The sequence below is a fragment of the Electrophorus electricus genome, chromosome 10 (genome assembly GCF_041902795.1).
Source record: "Electrophorus electricus isolate QZ-2024a chromosome 10, ASM4190279v1, whole genome shotgun sequence".
NCBI lineage: Eukaryota > Metazoa > Chordata > Actinopteri > Gymnotiformes > Gymnotidae > Electrophorus > Electrophorus electricus.
The window spans coordinates 32,886,341-32,900,828 of record NC_137506.1 but is presented as its reverse complement, the minus strand read 5'-3'; the positions used below and the strand labels follow the sequence as shown (position 1 = coordinate 32,900,828).

Sequence of the window (14,488 nt, the reverse complement as noted above, 5' to 3'; positions counted from 1 at the left end):
CACTTTGAGACTGCTGTTTAACCCAACACCGAGAAATCCAAATCCATATCAGGGATTTAAGCCCCACGCCTCTGTTTCAGGGACGTTGCCAATTACGGGAAGAAATTGAAATCTCTCTCTGATAAATCTACTTTATCCAAGACATCATTAGTGGCGTGGCTGTACACAGAACCTCTCACCAGACCCGGAGGCAGACTGGTCTGATTTCACCACACCACTGTGAAAGAAACCCGCTCACATCCACTTTCTCCTTTGTGCTGTCTGGATGCTGAACAGAGTTGTGGATGTCATGGACAGTCAGAGTAGAGCAGGAAGAGGATTCATACAGCACTCCCCTCTCTGCAGGAGACCCTCACCCACTACATGGGCACAGTGGAACAGAGAAGACCCTAGTTGTGATTCGCCATGACTTGGCCCCTGACTGTGATTGGTTTCCTCATGTCCAAAGAGGAGACAGCTTATTCTCCAAAGAAAATGAAATTATGACAGGACACATGACCATGTCCTATACTTCACAGGACACAAGACTAGCCCTTCCAATCTGAAAGAACATCATGTGACATCCGCCCCTCCTCTGTTCCTGTTCTTCATCCTTTCAGACATTAACACTTCTAAAGACAAAACAGAAACTGTCTCCCTCCACCGATAAATAAAACACAAAGAAAGATCTTATGTTTCTTTCCTCGCCACAATTTCTATATGTTCATTCGTGCGGACAGACCAGACAGCTGCTGTCTGTCGGTGAGACGTCCCTAGTGGGATGTCCCCGGACTGCTGTGGTGGGGACACTTGGGAGCGTCTGAACACACTCCGAAAGCACAGTCGGGAACGTCCGAACACAGTCGGTTCTGGATGTCCCTCTTGCTCTGTGGTCGATGCTGGTGCACCTGTGTGTGTCTCATGCCCCCCCGTCCAGCCCCCGAGTGACTTGTGAAACGGGTTTGTGACGGCGGACGTTGAGCCCTCGGAGGCCAACAATCTGGACGACATTATCATCACCGGTGCTCAAGGAAACAAATGTGCAGTTGTGTCCAAGTGTTCTGAACCAGACAACATCCTTTAAGAGAATGAACCCCGCACACACACACACACGCACAGAGCAACAAAACAGTGTGCAGAGCACAGACCACACAAACCCACTTCCCAGATAGTGCTGCTCTGTCTTATTGGCCCTGAGCTGTAGCCAGTGGGAGGACCTGGAGCGAAGCAAGCCCAACAAACATCCGTTCAGAAACAGGAAGCAGTCATTCTCCACACACACACACACACACACACACGTTTGATCACAAGTCTGTCATAATCTGTTACTGTGGCTTAATTTGCGCGCGCGCGCGCGTGCGTGCGTGCTCCTACCTGCGTCTGCATCATCGCTCTCTCCACCCTCCGTGAGCTGGACCTTTCCAGTTTGGTCCTCAGGCACAGTGACGTCACCTCCACGGCCCAGAACTTGGGCTGAGACAGCAAACACTGAGGGTCAGAAAACACAGAAGCGAGCGCAGAGATCAGCAGCCTTGTCCACGTTGTCCTGTCATATCTCACATCCTTCAGACGTGCAGGGCTTCACTATGAGGTCAGAAAGGCCGAGCCCTCCCCTCACCTCCAGTGATTTATCTGCTGGATGTTCTCCAGTAAAAACTACAGAACAGTTATTGTAATATGTCTGAACTACAGAACAGCCATCACGAACACCTGGTAGTTTAAGAACCTAAATGAAAAATGTAAACATTGGGGAAAATTATTTTATAGGTTTGCATATTTATCCTGACTATCAAAGGACAAGGAGATTTTTAATTATACGCAGGCCAGTCAAACTTGTATTCCCACAGACCAGGGCGAGCTCCACCCACGTTGCCTCTGTTAGCCCCCAGCTGCAGCAGTACAACCCAACAAACTGATGTACCATCAATATGACCAACATATGAACTACTGCATATAATCAGTGTGAGATGGGAGGTCGTCACACTGGACAGGATCTCAGAAACGACTCCGAGAGCAAAGCAGGAGTAATACTAGAGCACTAGAGTTCCAGTGCTAATGCTAGTGCGCTAGTGATAGTGCTGCCTGCCATCTTGTCTGAGGCACTGTGAAAGGTCACAGTCCAGAAGAGAAGGTGGAGCTTATACAGCCAATCTTCTAAAGAACACTGTGGGGGTTAAACTGGGTACATGCGGATGTAGATGTCAAAGGCTGGGGGCGGCGACAACCAGCAGGAGGAGCATGAGTCTGAGCGCAAGCGCGCGCACACACTCACAGCAGGGAACAAGATTGGACCACTCACACACACACACACACACACACAGAGAGAGAGAGTTGTTTCATCATGTGGACACAGGGGTGTGTATAAGTGTGTGTGGTACATCAGTAAACTCAGATCAACAACCTTTGTAGGTAATCAGAGGAAGGTCAATGTGTTACACAAAGGTCACAACAAGTCACTCATCTACTTCTTAGTCTTAGAATGGGTGTGTGTATGTGACGTATGTATCTGGGGCAGTGGTGTCTCAGTGGTGAAGGTACTGGACTAGTAATCAGAAGGTTGCCAGTTCAAGTCCCACCACTGCCAGGTTTCCACTGTTGGGCCCCTGAGCAAGCCCCTTAACCCTCAATTGTAAGTCGCTTTGGATAAAAGTGTCAGCTAAATGCTGTAAATGAACATGTGCGTGTTCCTTGATAATATCCTGAGTTATGAATGATTTAGTGGCATCAGTTATGAGCTACTACCACCATCACACCACACACATCCCTCTCCCTGTTCCTGACAAGAGTGACCTCAACAAGATTGAAGAGGACTTCACATACCTCAGGCTCACAGGAGAAGAACTTTAAAAGCCCTTTAGGAACCCCACCTGTCAAACCTTTGAGGGAAAGCATTATAAATCCAAGAATTCGTCCTGGTCACCACACACACACCATTGAACAAGCCGAGCCCCAACACTGCAGGTCTGTGTCTCACCCAAAAGAACGAAGGATGTTTTCAACACTGTGGGCACCAGGTTTAATGTGGCATAACAAAGATCAACAGCAAAAAGATAAATTTTCTGGATTTTAATTGAAACGAATCAAATTTGTTTAGGTAAATAGCTTCTGAGCTAAATCGCTGCTTCTGGTGACAGGTGGGTTTATTTGTGGAGTACAGTTCATTCACACAGATGCACTTTACACACACAAATGCCACAAAACACACAGAACTCAACATAAAACAGAGAAAATGAAAACAGATAAATCACAATGATTAAAGGAAAGATGTGAATCCAAGTCACAAGAGCAAAGAACTGTTTGGACTTCAGGACGGTGAAGGTCAAAAAGGACTGCAGAGCAGATAAACCTCTTCACACGTCAGAAACGAGATCAGACCTCAAGGTGTTCAGAGACTTCTAAAGCAGCAGCAGCAGCACTTTGAAGTAGATTGTGTGGACAGTTCAAAGCTACAATAGCGTCTCAGTCATCTTCCTGGAAACAGCACACTGAACAAACTTTAAGAATGAAGAGGACTGAGGAAGGCAGATGATCACACAGGCCAGAAATGGTGAAATAGAGCGTGTGGTAGAGTGTAGACCTGCCTGCTGCCTGATGAAGAGGAGAGAGTGAGGCAGAGTGAGGCTGTGAGTGAGTGAGTGTGAGAGAGAGTTCCATCTCTCAGTCCTGACCTGCTTCCTACCACAGTCCATCAACAAGACCGATCTTGTATTATCTCTCAGTCTGATTAACATAATCCAAAACAGACAAACTCCTCCAGCACTTAAATGTTGAAACCGTAGGAATATTCAGTCATTTTCACAAACTTCCTGAGTTCAGTCTCGTGGTGAACTCCCTTCCGGTGGAGTGCAGCGTGACCCAGGGGAGCGCACAACCCGAGAGCTGGTCCCTGAGCGGGTCAGCTGGAGCTCACCTGGCTAGTGTGACGGAGGTCACAGGGTTTGTCCCACGGCCTGCACTGTTATGCTGTTACTGTGGTGAAAGTGTGCATGCAGCAGGAAAAGAAAAACTTTACAAACATGATCAATAATTCAGAAGTTATGTCAAGAACTTCAGTAAAGACATGGGAGGGCCAGCAGCGGCTGTGTTACGTGAGTTTATCCAGCGTTAGAGGAGGGGAACCTGACAAGGAACCAGATGAGGAACCAGACACCCGCTAGCAGAGAAATCGGTGGATTGCAAGATGAAAGACAACGGTGAGTCGAGTTTGAAGGAGGATATCAAGCTCACGCAGTGCTCTGGGTGGGAGGGAGAGTTGTGTCAGCAAATCCACACGCCGCTAACAACACACTGAGCTCAGGCTTCCAACGACCTCTGAGGCGTCGCAGCAGAGATGATGACAGAACATCATGGGGATACACACACCCGCTCAACCACCTACACAGTCTTAGGTTGTGCGTGAAGATAAAAAGATATGGTAGGAATGTCAGGGGTGGGTGGGGGAGGGGAGTACTGTGGTAGGGAGGAATAAAAAATAAACCCCAATCCCTCTAGAGGTCGTCTTCTCCTCATCCCACACTTCCGCTCCGACTTGAAAAGATGATTATCGCAAAGCCGCTCCCCCCCATAGGGGACGTGGTGGAACAGATATGTAACTTTCCAAAGATGAGCCTCCCTTTCGCCCCTGAAATCTGCGTTGCTATGGTAACATGCATCAGGGCTGGAAGGGGGGAGTTCCTGTCGGAGTCAGCAGCAGATGGACCTATTGCGTCTTATCCAGCAACAGCCCCCGCAGAGACTCGGAACGCTGACCACATATCAACAATTCTCATTCGGGAAGGCTCATCAAGGGTGGCTATGAAACCACCACGCGGAAGCCCGACATTAAACACTTTCAGAGAGGCATGTTTCCTGCATGCCTCGTCGTCTCCACTGCCAACATCTCGCACCGGCGCCGGACCACGTCAGCAAATTTGTTGTACATGCTGTGCTTTTCTAACCATGCACTTCTTACTCAAAGACACACACACACACACACACACAAACACACACAAAGATAAAAGGTGGATAAAAATGTGGAGAAATGAATGAGAGTGAAAGAGGGGCAGAGAGAGAGATTCACAGAAATAGTGGGAGAGAGGCAGGGAAGGGAGTAGTATGAGTGAAAGGAAGTTAATATGTATGGAGGAGGTCCAACTGAGATCCAACATCCTTTACAAGCAGGACCCCTGACCAGCAGGGGCTTCCCAGTACCATGTGAACCAGTCTGCTGGAGAAGCTCTTCTACTGGAAAACAGACTAACTGGATTTAAAGGGCATACTGGACTTCATAATGTACCATAATGGGAAAGGAGGGAAAAGTATGAAAGAGAAACATCAGGAACATCAGGAACATCTGCAGGAAGCAGACAGACAGATCTGGGCGTTACCACGCCAGCACACAGCGTGCGACTCTGACACAATAGAATATTAAACTCTCATTTCTATGAGTCGCACATTTTCAAAAACAAATTTTGAGAGACACTTTGCAGTTTGGGTTAGTTTGGGAAAACACATGTTTGTTTGTGTGTAATGAGGTTTCAGGATGAGCTCATCACATGTTGTGAACCAACACTGATTGCATATGCCCAGCAGGGCGAGGGAGACACATCAGAAGAGTTGACTAGCCAAGAATGTGATCGACTCCTGCTGGGGGTTTTGCTCCACCTTTTGGCAGAAGTCTAGCTTCTGGGAACATGCAAAACAGGGAGAGAGAGAGAGAGAGAAAAACCCAAGATCTTTTGTTCAAGTCAAACCAGGAATTACAACGAGGCCCGAATTTCTTGGAAATTTCTCCCACCCTCCACTGGCCACATTTCAAATACCATCACATCTAACAAAATCCGATTCCAGGGGTTTTGGGAAAAGTTGGCAACCCTGGTCTGGCAGGACTCATCACTACAGTTTCAGAGTGGCAAGACAGAGGTTGTTGTGAGAGCGTAGGAGTGCATGTTCACATATGGAGCAGCTCTAGAGTGAGGCACAGGTGACCTGGACTCGTCCGACTGGGGTGTCCCATTCTGCTTTCTGTGCACGCGTGGCTCTGCAGTTCCGATCTCACGGAGGTCCAGTCTGAGGGTCTGTGGAAAAACCACACACCTTTCCTCAGGATGTTCCTGCACAATATCCAATCCGCCCATGAGACCCAGTAGACAGAGCTCCAGAGAGAAGGAGCCTGTCCGGACCCGGATGTGCTGTGCCGAGGTCCCCAGCGTCAGCTCACACCCGTGTGGGCCATGACGTCTGGCGGGATTCACAAAGACCTGCAAGCGTCGTAGGTGCGTTTGTGAGGCGCGAGGGATCTTTAGACATTTGCTCACTGCACTCTCACGGTTGTCTCCGCCACGTCGGCTAGACACAGCAAATCCTCAGCTGGAGAGCAACGCAGGCTATTAATCTTCTGCATTACACCAAACAAAACTTTCTTTTAGCGGAAAATGAAAAGCAGAGATGCAGGAAACAGGCAAAGCGTGGGAGAGCAGAGTCTCGTAACACATCTAACCTTTTAGAAGTCGCCCCAGCGCAAGACCAGCGAGGTCCACAGGTCGACCGCGGACACCATCTGCCCCATGTCTGCACCAGCAGAGCTACAAACCCCTCTCAGACGTCAGCGTGTGGCACAAACCCTCTTTAATTAAACCTAGTGATTCCAGCCTGCAGGACTACACGGCGTGGGTTGGTATAACCCCAGCCGGCTACGTGACCATCAGGAATGTGGTCCCTCTCAGCAAGCTTCCAGTCTATGGTGCAGAGCTCTAAGCTTTTTTTCCCTGGTGTGCAGTGATTCAGAGCTCCGGTGTGGAGTGTTTGTTGATTCTATGTTGATCTTTCATGCCAGTTCAGGAGTAAGAGGAGAAGGAAGGTCCTATTTGTCCAAGCAGTGTGCGAGGACACAGTAAGGAACTATGACATCTCCACTTCCCAATAGATGTTGTGTAAACCTGACTTCTGCAGACAAATCTGAAGCCTTGGCAGTAGTGGTAGGGTGGAGGGGTGCAGGACAGAGGCCACGTGAGGTCATAGCCAGGCCAGGTGCCACGTCCTCTATGGTACCAGTCTGGATGGGTGTTGTGAGCAGCCCGGGAGACACAGAGCTAATGTAGCACAGTCCGCAGCACATGGGCCGTTACCTTCTGTGTGTTCCAGAGGGGGGGGGGGGGGGTTAAATATTTATCCCTTTCTCTACTTTGCCATCTTTTAGGATGACTTTCGTAATGAGAAACTCAGCTGGGAACGGAAGTGAGAGAGTCATGCAAAGACAGCCGTTTCCTTTATGAGACGACGACTTAATCTCCTAATAAAGCCAGAGATTCTTTTAAATGTATAAGCTTATTTAGAGACGTTCATGAAGAGTCTCTGGGAAAAGCATCAGGGCTTGGCGTTGGTGTCCTCAGGAGATTTATGGGGCACAGCCACATAAACACCGGGGTTGTAAATTAACCTCAGCGGCTAACCCGCGTTCCCGCCGACCGTCTGCGCTTCCTGCACAGATTTCCGAGCTTAAGTGGCCTCCGTCTACATGTCTCCTGCTGCAGCAGCCACTAAGGCAACACGCACCGCAGGGACAAGTGGCACCAGGAGATCTGAGTGGGTCGGGCTCCTTCAGGACTGTAAATCATCACAGCAAAAACAAAAAGGACGATTGAAATGGTGTCCGTCTGTAAAAGCATCGTGTTCAACCTCAGATGCCAGGATCCAGGCCAGAACACCAGCCAGTAAAAAAGAAAACTCCACTATTAACGCTGATGTTGGCCAATATACATGCATTATTCACCCTGGTAGGAAGTACAGTGCAAAACTCCACACCCAGTTTACAAGGACAAGTAGCTGCAAGGCTGCTGTTTTTAGCTTCAATTCCACCACATTTGGATCGTGTTCGTGACAGGATGGGATTCATGCCCTGGTCTACACGTCTAGGACACTGCCCACGCGGAGCTCACGGAACTACAAACGGAACATTAACCAGGAATTTTGTACACTGAAACTGACCAGCGAAGCATGGAGTAGATCAGAACTGCTGTTTACACTTACAGTAAATGTGTTTGGGAAGAAGCATTCTGTTGGTCTTATTGGGTTAAGTGAGGAAAAATGATGTATAACCACAAAGTCTCTGAACTGGGGGGGGGGGGGGATCTCTCGGGGAGGGGCAGACCTCTGGGCAGCTGAAAAGTTCTGCAGACGACCAGAAACGTGCTCAGATGTGCTGGAGCCACGCTGGCCGTGTGACAACCATCTAACCAGCCTGCAGATTCCTGGATCCACGTGTAGGCTGAGAAGATGCCTGCTCACAGGACCAGCACAGGGGGCGCACGTATGAGAGGAGAGCCCGTCAGAACACCACCCATGAAAGAAGGGTCCTGATCCCGTCAGAACACCACCCATGAGAGAAGGGTCCTGATCACCACCCGCTGCATGTAAAAGCACACTGAAGGAGGGCAGGTGTTGCTACATCAGACAGTCAGTGGTAGACAGTATGCCCCTAAAGTGGAAGGAAAAAGGAACTTTCTGGTTTGTGTTCTTCATTATGACTGGATCCCTCACACACAGACACAGACGTAAATGAAAAGGGAAACAAACAGTCATTTGTTGTCAATTTAAAAACATAATGTAACTAGATTTCCAACAATAAAAGAAGAGTCAACAACAACAATGTCTCCAGGGTTTTTCCTGAGAGAACTGCACGCACACACACACACACACACACAAAGCCAGTAATCATCTCAACAGCTGCCACATAACAGGAACAGAGAGCTGAGCACGGCAATGTGTGTGTCACAAACTCAAATGCTTCAGGAAAAGGTGGGCACCAGAGCGTGGGTACCAGAGCGTGGGCTACAGCCTCATGTCTCTCAATGATGCCATCCTGTGTTAGCAGTGAGAAATTCGTACCCAAAGAAGTTCTGACTTGAATACCTAGTCCTGGCTCGTACATCTCCGCTTCCTGGATCAGATGCCTCTTGGAAAGCTTTATTTAATCTTTCTGGCCCGTTAAGCACAAATCAGAATGCAAGGAAGGTAAAGTGGCTATAAAATCACACTTGAATTCCACACAGGGTTATTCGCTCAGCGCTTTGGTTCAACTTTTCCAAAGCATTTAAATAAGGAACTTCGATCTGACGTGCCCCTGCTGCAGAAAACAAACAATAGGTCGCCTTGACTACACAACCCTGAAACTCAGCGATGGACTGGAGATCAGGAGACCAGGAGCAGCTCCTCGTCCCCGACAGACTGGGAGTTGAGGTGGTGACTGCCCCCTTAAGTGTGTGACAGGACACTTTGTTCTGACCCAGTTCAGTGTAAATGTCATCATGGTGTGAAGAACACAGATGGCATTCCAGCACAAGACCAGCTCCAGTGGACAGAGTGGTGTCCAGAGAGACAGGAAGAGCTGGGAGACCACCACAGCGAAGGAATGACCCCACAGCACACTGGAGGTAACACCATCCCAGCCGGGATCAGCACGCTGTCAAGGGGGAGAATTAAATCTCTGCCTGAAATCAACTCAGTGACTCACCACGGAACCAGAACAGGATTTAGATGGGAATGGATGGGAACGTGGAACCTCTCATCACCAGAAGCTGCACTCTGGCAGCAATGAGAAGATGACATTCAACACACACAACTGCACGCATAAAAATAAATAAATAAATAAATAGAGAAAAAAAAACAAATTAAAAAAACAACACACACCAAGGTGGAGGCAGCACTCATTGAAATTGAGTCTTGCTATTCTGCACTGGCCTATAAAACAGATGAATGGTGAACATTACAAAACCACATAGAAATCATTTCAGGACCAGGCTGTGCGTTTTTCTAACGCTTCAATACGTACGTAACCAAACGTCCCTGGGTGAGCAGCATAACCGTGCCAAATCAGTCACTGTTTCCAGTCTCACAGACAGGAACGTTTTATTCCAGGACATCAGTAATCAGGTGCGTGGGGAGCAAGGTGTGCGAGACAGATCATCGGTGCGGGGTTTTCCCTCACAGCTAGCAGGGAGAATTACCCAGCACCCTCTGCAGTCACACGCGGGCCCCGAGCCGAGAACACACAACATCGTGTAGATGTCATCCCGCCAACAGAAATGTGTGAGTAGATGCAATTCATTTGACAAGACAGTTTTTTATTCTCACCTCCCACACCCCCCCTTCTCCTGCGCACACAAAGTGACCATCCAACAGGGAGGACGAAAAGGTGTTTACGAGAGAAACGGCTGAGGTGTGGAAACGCTCAAACGTGTCCGTTCAGCATCTGTGCAGTTTACAGTCCACTCAGCGGCTCGGAAAAACGGTCATATCGGAAGGGGAGTGGCAAATCTCCACCCTGTGTCATGGGTCATCACTATAGTGATTATTAGAGGCTTGCTGGCCTGTAGAGAAGGTCAACCAAGCTGTACTGAACATCTGTGGAGGAAGAACCGCTGGGGATTTATTACCCCCGACCCAACACAGGAGGAGAGAGGAGAAAGCCACTACATCAGGCCTTCCCAACACCCTGTGCACGACACTCACAGAGGTCTACAAATCAACACACATAGACAGCATGTCTGGACACAGACAAGCCCAGCACTCAGCTCAACGTCAGGCGTTTGGAGGGAAACGTCACACCGTCTCACCAAACTGGTGGAAAACATTCAGGTATAAGGGAAACAAACAGTAGTATTTTCCCTCCACTGCCACGTTCAGGGGATGTGCGGGTTCTGGAATCTATCACATTACACCCCACCAGCACCTCATGTCTCTAAACTGCCATGTCCTTGATGGACACTCCAATGCGTGTAATGCATACGTCTCTTACGTCTTTGGCATGGGAGTGGGTGTCTGGACAAGCGTGTGGGTGTTGCAACAGGAGGGCAGGCAGGCTTCCCGTCCTATAAACCCTCCCGCCTCCATGCTAACCATGCTAGTATCCAGCTCCATCTCCAACACAGAACCTGTGGGCTCAGTTACAGCATTAGGAGACGCGAGCAGGAATAAGTCCCGGAGATGAAGTACGAACACTTCAGCCTAAAGAAACTGACACGTTCACCCGAGGTCAGAAATCCTGGCTAGAACACACAAGTCTGAACTCTGGAGAAAGTGCCTTTGGCAGGAAGTCAAAGTGCCAATCCAGGATCCGCCAACACACACGATCGTGGAAGTCGCTTGCCTGCCTCTCACAAATACATGTCAGGCCCTGAGCTCAGTGTAGGAACATGGCCATGCTCATCCCAGGAGAGCCAGCAGACAGAACATAATGAATGCAAATGGATCCAGAAACCATGACGACCGGCAGGACAAAAAGGCACCCGTACAAATGTTCTGTGACAAGGGGAAAAAGGGTACAAGCTGGAACATCAGCAAATGAACATGAACACGGTGATAATCACATCGGTCACACTTAGACAGACCAGGATCCGCTGACCAGTGTGTGCCCACTACAGTCAGGAGGCACATGCAGTGTAGTCTGTGTGTGAGTGTGTGTGCACGCACACGCAAGCATACGTGTGCGCGCGTGTGTGTGTGTATGCAAACATATGCATGAGTGTGCGCACAAGCGCATGCATATTTGCGCAAATGAGAGAGTGTGTGTGCATGTAAGAGTGCGCGCGTGCATGTGAGAGCGCGTCCGTGTAAGAGTGCGCGTGAGAGTGTGTGTGTGTGTGCAGGGGGAGGAGAGCAAATTGCACACGGTGCTGCTCAGAAAGAGAAATAAATCTGTCATAATTGTTGTGTGGGACGAGACTCATGAATAATAGATGAAGGCTGAACACCGCGGCTGTGAGAACAGAATGACGCTTCAGCAGAAACAGAGAAACAAGCCTTTTACTTCAGATACATCAGCGCCAATTACTACTGACCTGAGAACAGCGCAAGAGCGCTGGCATTTAGGCAGAGTAGTGAAGGGTTAGCATTACCACTAACAGCAGCTTTTTTTTCCTGTGGCAAACACTGTGACTAACCTGCTGTTAGTAACCTACTAGTTCACTGGTATCTTGGACTCTAACCTACTGTACTGTACTAGGATGTGTTTGTTGTATTAGGAAATGACAAAGCACTTCTGTAAGTCGCTCTGGGTAAGAGCGTCTGAAATGCTTTAAATGTAATATTTCATTGTGTGCTGACATTAGTGGTCCTCACTGTGATGTTGCTCCCCTGTGTCCAGTGTTTGTGCTGTGTGTCATTAGTGTGCAGGACCACTCTGAGTGCACATGGGAACTCTTGAGTCACACCTGTGTTTAGAAGCCTCACACTGACCTGTGGGCCTCCGTTTACACATGGTCACGTAGTTTTGCACATTCCTACAAACGTACTCCAGAGTCAAATCGCCTTTATGTGCATTTTTCTATTTTTTGTACATAACAGACTTTTAAATCACCATTTATGCTTCATCACTGAACATGCTAAAATACTAATTCACTCTGACCTCTGATCAGCACGAGGATGTCAAGGATGAAATGTTTTTATTCTTGTTTTTGGACTTGATCATTTTTAAAACTGAAATTAGATACAGTTATGCCCTGTGAAAGTGTGTATAAAACAAAAAAATGCATAACAGTGACTGTCTTGCGCTGCCAGTGGTTAACAACTGGACGTAAAATAGGGATTTTTCTTTCATTAATCATCCCATCTGGGTTTGTGAGACGTCTCCCGTTCTGATTCAACTATTTGTCAGACGGACAGACGAAGGAACTTGTTCATGCACACACAGATATTCCAGGGGCAGCCAGTTCACACACGCATTAGTCAGGGAAGGAGCTGGAAGGTGAGGATCTGACCATGCCAACACGCCAACATGCCCAGCCAAGGCACGACTCAGCGTTCCTTCAGTTTACGGCCCCCTGTGCTCACATGCAGATGTGAGGGTAGGTTCAGGGCCATGAGGCGCCATGAGGCACAATGGAACCAGACACACACACTCACGGTTGTGAAGGCCAGGAGCTCCTCTTCGTTTAGTTTGTGGAGCGGATTATTCTTCTGGAAGTCTGTGCTGAGGGAGGGAAAAACAAAAACAATCAGGGTTAGTGTGAAGGAGACAATTTCCACCAATCACAGAGAAGTTATGGGTTCATTCCACCAATCACAGAGGAGACATTATGGGGTTCACTTCCACCAATCACTGAGGAAGAATTATTTACATCATTCTGCCTGTATTTTCAGTCCCAGTTCATTCCCTGTATTACAGACCTCATGCCATCACACACCAAGACATCTCTTTACATCATGATTCAGCAGATATCTAACACAGAACGCATCAGCACTGGCCTTCAGTGCTACACACAGCTTATACAACAGTTCATGCCATCACCTCCATTTCTCCTTCAACTGTGTGGGGAGAGCTTGAGTTAGCCGTGACATCTTAGCGATGAAGCCATCAGTAAAGACCTCAAAGACTCAGCACAAGCAGAAACTCCACAGAACAACAGTCTGGTCAACAAGTTCCACAATAAAACCACAATTACGTGAGGCCCACCTCCCTTAACACACCTCCCTTAACACACTACAGTTCAGGACTCACAGTAGTATACGAGTACACAACAGGTCAGAGCCTTGGAGTCCATGTGCATGCTCACCCACACCCACACACAGACAGACACTTGCATGATATTTTTAGACTGGGTGGTCATACAGTGAATATAACCCTGTAACAGCCCTGGTGCCCGTAAGCCCCGCCCCTGTGATCAGCTCTTCCTCCACTAGCGGGGAGCCGTCTGGGTCAGAGGGGCGGGGCCTGGGACATGAATCAGACACAGTAATAACTTCTCCCACTACCCTCTTTCTAAGCAGCACACACACACACACCCACTCACATCCTGCATGCACACACACACACACACTTAAGTTATCCACATTTAAGTTATCAACAGGGGAAAGTGTCCGTTTCAGAGTGGGAACGTGGGTGAATTACAGGACTCACCACACTGCCAAGACGAGCGCCTGCTCCTCTGCAGTCAGCTGTGGCAGCTGGTGCTCCTGCGGCTCCGCCAGGGTCATCTGGTTTAGCAATGTGTCATCGTTCAGCTGGTGGTCCTAAACACACACACAAAATAAGAATTAAACAACTGAAACAAGCTAACCACTCCCAAACACATCCCCATTACATCAGAAGTAAGGGTTAGAGAGGCCTACAGAAAAGAGCCTACCCATCCAGAAGTGTGTGTGTGTGCGGGTGCACCTCTTCAGTCATGTCTGAGCGTGTCCATGCACGTCTGTGTGTGTGTGTGCAGCTCTGCACACACTGCAAGCCAGAATGTGCAAGCTCAGCACTGTGACGTGTGTGTGTGTGTTCAGAGAGCCAGAATGACTGGAGTGTCTGAAGTCTGCCTGCATACGCGCCTCAACACAGCAGATGAGCGGAACTCAACACAGAGGACCAGGAGCCTTCAGGACAAAACCAGCTACAGGAACTCACCACTGCACCAGAAGAAATAAAATCATCCTCATTTCTCAATCTAGCAGTAGGCTTGTGTGGTGAGATTGACGCTGGTCCCAGTGAGCCTGTTCACCCCCCCCCCACCCCACCCCCACACACACACACACGCCCAGGCCATCA

The 14,488-nt window shown here is 48.7% G+C and overlaps 1 protein-coding gene across 6 annotated transcripts in view; it reads right to left on the bottom strand.

Moving 5' to 3' along the window:
• ttc27 (tetratricopeptide repeat domain 27) overlaps nt 1-14,488 on the bottom strand; it is a 55,690-nt gene that overhangs the window by 28,648 nt on the left and 12,554 nt on the right. For all 6 annotated transcript variants that reach the window (XM_081721361.1, XM_081721357.1, XM_081721362.1 and 3 more), the window contains 3 exons: nt 13,853-13,965; nt 12,859-12,925; nt 1,354-1,467 (listed from right to left, as the gene is read on the bottom strand). In XM_081721361.1, coding sequence (XP_081577487.1) covers nt 1,354-1,467; nt 12,859-12,925; nt 13,853-13,965 — 294 coding nt within the window. The remainder of the gene's footprint in view (nt 1-1,353; nt 1,468-12,858; nt 12,926-13,852; nt 13,966-14,488) is intronic.